A 6,056-nucleotide genomic window follows, 5' to 3' on the forward strand; every position below is an offset into this window, starting at 1 on the left:
TATATATATAATACACAAGCCTAAGCAGATGTTCATTGGAGGTCTTATGATTATTGGGTTTTTCTCTGTATGTATTATTGTAGCGTCTACCTTACTATATAAGGCACTTCGAGCTGACTGTTGTGATTTCATGCTCTATGAATAAAACTGAATTGAGTTGAAGTGAATTGAACTGAGTGAGTAGATCTGAGCAGGTTTACAACTTTAGGAAATTGCTGCGGTACTTTGTGCGAGACATATGATAAGAGAAACATTTAAATAAAAATAAAAAGTGCTAAGCAGGTTGATATATACATGAATGCAGGTGATGATCAGTGCACAAATGGAACAGGTACAGAGAACACAATACAGGGTCATGTGTTTGAGCAAGTGGTGGGAACAGTCTTATGGTTATTCTTCATGAGTCCAACAGCAGAGGGGAAGAGACTGTTCGTATGGCTGGCAGGAGTTGGACCCAAAATGCAGGCACTCAGGCACGAGGTTTAAACACAAAGAACTCAGGGTACGCAGGGTTTAAATACACTGGGAAGTAACGAGGGGAATGAGACACAGAAGGAGGGCACAGCTGGGAGAAATCAGTACTGACGAGACAAGCAAAGCAGGACGCATTCACATGAGACATGGACCATCAAAGTAAAACGGAAGTATCACACAGAGACGCGAACTTGACACGGTGGAGACAGCAACTAAGAAACACAGAGACATAAACCATAAGGCAGAGGACTCTAAGAACCGAAAGACACAGAGGGAAACTCAAACATGCAGACACAGACTTACACAGAACAGAGGGGACACAGAGAAACATGAAGGGCAAGGGATCGAAACTAGAAACCATAGAATAACTCACACAAGTACAATAATACAAAAATCACAAAGAACTAAACATGCTGGGTCAGGATACCCAGGACCCTGACAGCCTCAGGACATACATCCTCTGCTGGGCCTTCTTTATGACGGAGGGAATGGTGGGCTCCCACTTGAGGTCCTGGGTGATGATGGTAACCACAAAGCAGAATGTGTCCATAGTGGTGATGAGGGTGTCAGTCAGGATGATGGGGAGGAGTCGGGATGTTTGCTTCCTGAAGTCCACAATAATCTCCACTGTCTTCTCGGCATTCAGCACCAGGTTGTTGCGGCCTCACCAGGACACCCGAGTTCAGCCTCCATCCTGTAGGCAGACTCATCCCCGTCCGAGATGAGTCTGATAACTGTGGTGTCATCTGCAAACTTAATTATCTTGACAGGCTGGTGGTTGGAGGTGCACTAGTTGGTCTACAGGGAGAAGAGCAGAGGAGAAAGAACACAGCTCTGAGGGGAGCCGGTGCTGAGAATCCGGGACATTCTTCCCCAGCCTCACATGTTGCTTCCTGTCTGTCAGGAAGTCAGTGATCCACCGGCAGATGGGATCAGGCATATTCCCTCGGAGATGGTCTGGAATGATGGTGTTGAAGGCAGAGCTGAAGTCCACAAACAGGATCCTGGCGTAGGTTCCCGGGGAGTCCAGATGCTGCAGGATGAAATGTAGAGCCATGTTGATAGCATTATCTGCAGACCTGTTTGCTCTGTATGCAAACTGCAGAGGGTCCAGGAGGGGGGCCTTGAGTGTCTTGAGATAGGAGAGAACCAGGCGCTCAAAAGACTTTATGACCGGAGCCACAGGTCTGTAGTCATTTAGACCAGTGATCCTTGGCTTCTTGGGGACAGGGACTATGGTGGAGGACTTGAAGCAGGCAGGCACATGACATGTCTGCAGTGAGGATTTGAAAATGCCAGAAAACACTGGGGGCAGCTCGTTTGCACAGTGTCTGAGAGTGGCAGGAGACACACCGTCTGGGCCGGGAGCTTTACGAGCATTCAGGCTCTTAAACGTTTTCCTCACAGATACAGACAGACAACCTGTTGGTGGCTAACCAACCGGACATAGTAGTGGTGGACAAGCAGAGGAAGACAGCCATAGTGATAGATGAACCACATCCAAGATCTCTGTCCAGAACAGCGCAGTCCTAGGAACAGCAGCAATACTGCGTAGGACTCTCAAGCTCCCAAGCTCAACCTGCTTTGGTTAGCATCATGGATGTTATTTCAGCACAGATATTATGTGAGTATGGCCTGTAGAAAGAACAGAACAGATATCTGCTTGTCTGTCTGTATTGGCATACAGTGCTTCAACAGCACCTAGCATAGGAGAAAAATTGGAACAGTCTGTGACCAGGGTGTGATGGGTCTGCACTGTTGTCTTGTCGTTTCCTGACTTCAGATTTCTACAAATCCTGAATCGAGAGCAAGTCGGCACTAATGATGTTTTCTGCAAACCTATCTGGGCTTTTGAGAGTATTCAGGTCCATGTTGTTTTGACTGCATCACAGGACCAGTGCTTCAACTCCACATCTGTATTTAGATTCATCACAATACTTAATGAATCTGCATCCAGGATTACTATTTCATTTTGTTTTCTGTTCTGATTCTGGTTGTGATCCCTAGCCAGTGCATTGCTTGCAGATATATATATATGCTCACACGCTCACCTCGCAGTTGTCTCTGAGGTTAATGGTAGGGCAACCAGGGCCCTGGATTTTAACCTGAGAACCCTGTGGCATTCGCATCTGAGTTTGAGGAACCCACACAGTGTCGACCCTTGCAGATGGAGTTGCAGCCTCTGCCTGACTTAAAATACCTGGTGTGAAGACAATATGAATCACCCACTGTTTTGCACAGATGGTCCTCTCTATGTAGGAGAGGTTTGCTAACATGCACGACCAAGAACATTTCTCAGCCTGTCTCAGCAAAGCCACCCGCGGCAGCAGGAACTGCAAGGTTATAGATGGCTTTCTAACTAATGCTGAACTGCCAGTTAACCCTTCAGATATGTTGGCCCAGTAGGAGGCCAACTATTGCAGCAGACTTGGAAGACTTGACAGAGGAGATGTAAAGTAGCCTGTCCAGATGCACTAGGGGCTCAAGAAGGGTCAGGTCCAGGGGGGGGGGGGTGTAGGATCTCCCTTCTTCTGCAAGGTGGCAACTGGGTTGTGGCAGTTGACTCACCCCTTCTTCCACTCACTCAGAGCAGTTCATGTGCCAGGGCCCTTGCATGTGGTGGCAGACATGTTGAGAGGGGGCCTGAGTCCTCGAGAGTGGAGACTCTGTCCTCAGGTAGTCACTTTGGAAGGGCAGAGGTCAGCCTTTTTTCATCCAGGGAGTTGACACACTGCCATCTGTTCTTCTCCCTGCAGAAAAACAATGTTCCACTCAGGTGGGACAGAGTTCTCAGTTCCAAAGAGCCCCTTCAAGAGCAGAGGGACCCCCATTCTAACCCTGCATTCTGTCAAAGACTCTATCTGACTTCAATTTATCTCAGTTTATGGAGCTACAGTCACTTCCCACTGGTGGACCAGGAGGTAGCTCACTGCCAGGATGCAGTATGCTCTGTCTGGGTTTTCACAGTGTATATCACATGCACTCAGACCATTAGGACAGGGGTGGCTGTAGCTCAGATGGCAGAGCAGGTCATCCACTAATTGGAATGTTGGTGGTTTAATCCCTGACTGTTTTTTTGTCTGGTAAATACTAACCCCAAGTTGCGTCACAATGCATTAATCAGAGTATGAATGTTAGCTAGAAAGCACTTAACCCTTTAGAGCCGGTCGGAGCGAGCATGCTCTGTTTTGCGTAACTATTTTTAAATCCCGGTAGCTCTGCAGCCACGTAAGCTAGCGCAATAATTTTTCTTGCATATGAAACCGGAGGAGTTGTACTTATATCTTATGCCATCAGCTTGTCCTAGGTCACAGTTTCCTTCCACATATAGCTTTGCAAAAACAGCATAAAAAGCACTTGCAGCAACAAAAACATAATATTCCAGAAACACGCTTTGCCGATCTGATCAGCTGTTCATAACACTTCCTACGTTGGAATAGACGTCAGAGCGGACTTTTGCATGTCCGCCATTACCTGCCCATAACGGGAGGTGATGTAATTTTCGCGGAAATGTAGTTTTTTTTACCATCAGGGCCTCAGGGCCTATACTGGTGTTTTTAAAAGTTATCTTTGACTTTATGACTTTCTGTGTCTTTTCTGGGATGCTTAAGACTCATATTGCACTGCTGGAAAAAGTTTATTTTGATGCATATGCTGCTTTTTTGCAAATTTGCAGTAAAATATTTATTTTCGTTTTTCCTGCAGTATATAAAATTTGGTGTATTTCAAAAATAAAACTATGAAGACACTCAAAATAAATTTCCTGTGGTGGGAAACTATTTTATGCAACTTTTTTGTATTTACAGTTTTGAGGGATAAGCCTCTTAAATTTCTCTAACTACAAATATATGTTAAAAAAGCAAAAATGATTTTCAATTTTTTTGTAGTTTATTGCACTTTTTTGCAATTTATGTAATTACTATGCACTTAATGAATACATATTATTAAAATCTGGGCTATAATTGTTGTATTGATGTATAGCAACTTGAAATGCTCCCAAAAATGGCACCACACCATGTAAAAATATAATATAAGCTATGGCGGACTTGGTTCTATGGTAGGTCTTAAAGGGTTAAGCACAGAAAAAGTACTTGTCTGAATCGATGAGTGAACGTGTTATATGTAACTTTAAAATACTGAACCTGGTGGTCCTCAGCTTACAGATTACAAGGACACTGAATTAGCCGGAGCACTATCAGCCGCTGCCTGCTTGTGGCACCCCCAGAAGTATGAAGTCATATGTATCCATCAAGAAACCATCATTTCTAACACTTTTAGTATTTTAGATTTAATTTAGATTTATTTTATTTACATTACTTTTATCTATCATCTGCTCAAATCATATTAATTATTGTCCAATATCATCCTCTTTAACAGGCAGTTGTCTCCAGAAGATTTGGCACAGGTTCCAGCTAACTCTACCTCCAACATTTTGAATCGTCTGATGGTCAGTTATGACCCAAGAATAAGACCTAACTTTCAAGGTAAAGTTCCAGTGTATACAACCACCATGCAGAATTACATTTGTCTTTTCATCAAGTCAAAACACATTTCCCAAAATACATGCAAAGTCTGCACTCATGACTTTTGTTTAAAGACAGACTTTGGTTTAAATATGTTGAAATGGTCATGACACTGACATTCCTGACATAAAACACATGCATAATACATACCATAAATCTTTTCAACATTCTATTGCAGATGTGCATGGTGACATTGGTCAAATCCTATCAATCCCACCTGTTAATGATAGCTCCTCTATTGATTGTGGCACGATTGTATAAGCCTCTATTATAGTAAATTTGAATCATGCTTTTCCTTCCATTTATGAAAAGTGTAGGGATTTCAAACAATTTGTCAGTACAGACAGTGTCCCATTGTTTAATACCATATATTGATTATAAAATGATTATTAAATGGGATACCTTTAGCTAAAGGACCCCATGTTTCAAACAGGTATCATGAAAAGAAAGCTGAATGCAGACTGGACAGAATCTGGAAAGTATGTTAAATATATGATAAGTAACACATACAAATCTATCGTTATAAATCTCTTTATGAAAGTTCAGGTAAATACTTTACATTTTTTGACTCTCTTATGTCTGATAACTACCATTAGTGTGATTTATGTCTTATGATATGCCATAAAATAATCATGAATTTGAGTGAATTTTGTTTGTATATATTCTTCATTTATTTATTCGCTTATATGACACATTGAGATTTAAAACTATTTTTTGAAGAGAAACGTGAGCAAGAGGGCAGCAGAGGTTACAACAGATTATAGCACCTAACAAGATAACAAGTAAAAAAACAAACCCTAGCTTTCAAAATACAGGGTGGGCCATTTATATGGATACACCATAATAACATGGGAATGGTTGGTGATGTTAAAGTCCTGTTTGTGGCTCATTAGTATATGTGAGGGGGCAAACTCCTCAAGATGGGTGGTGACCATGGTGGCCATTTAGAAGTCGGCCATCTTGGATACAACTTTTGTTTTTTCAATAGGAAGAGGGCCATGTGACACATCAAAGTTATTGGTAATGTCACAAGAAAAACAATGGTGTGCTTGGTTTCAA

At 42.5% G+C, this 6,056-nt stretch overlaps 1 protein-coding gene across 1 annotated transcript in view; it reads left to right on the forward strand.

The window, feature by feature from the left end:
• The window catches only part of LOC102208651 (glycine receptor subunit beta-like), an 81,229-nt gene that overhangs the window by 2,928 nt on the left and 72,245 nt on the right, over positions 1 to 6,056 (forward strand). Inside the window, exon 2 of the mRNA XM_005747136.1 lies at positions 4,852 to 4,958. Coding sequence (XP_005747193.1) covers positions 4,852 to 4,958 — 107 coding nt within the window. The remainder of the gene's footprint in view (positions 1 to 4,851; positions 4,959 to 6,056) is intronic.

Source organism: Pundamilia nyererei, unplaced genomic scaffold (genome assembly GCF_000239375.1).
Source record: "Pundamilia nyererei isolate P.nyererei 1_Seehausen unplaced genomic scaffold, PunNye1.0 scaffold00189, whole genome shotgun sequence".
Lineage (NCBI taxonomy): Eukaryota > Metazoa > Chordata > Actinopteri > Cichliformes > Cichlidae > Pundamilia > Pundamilia nyererei.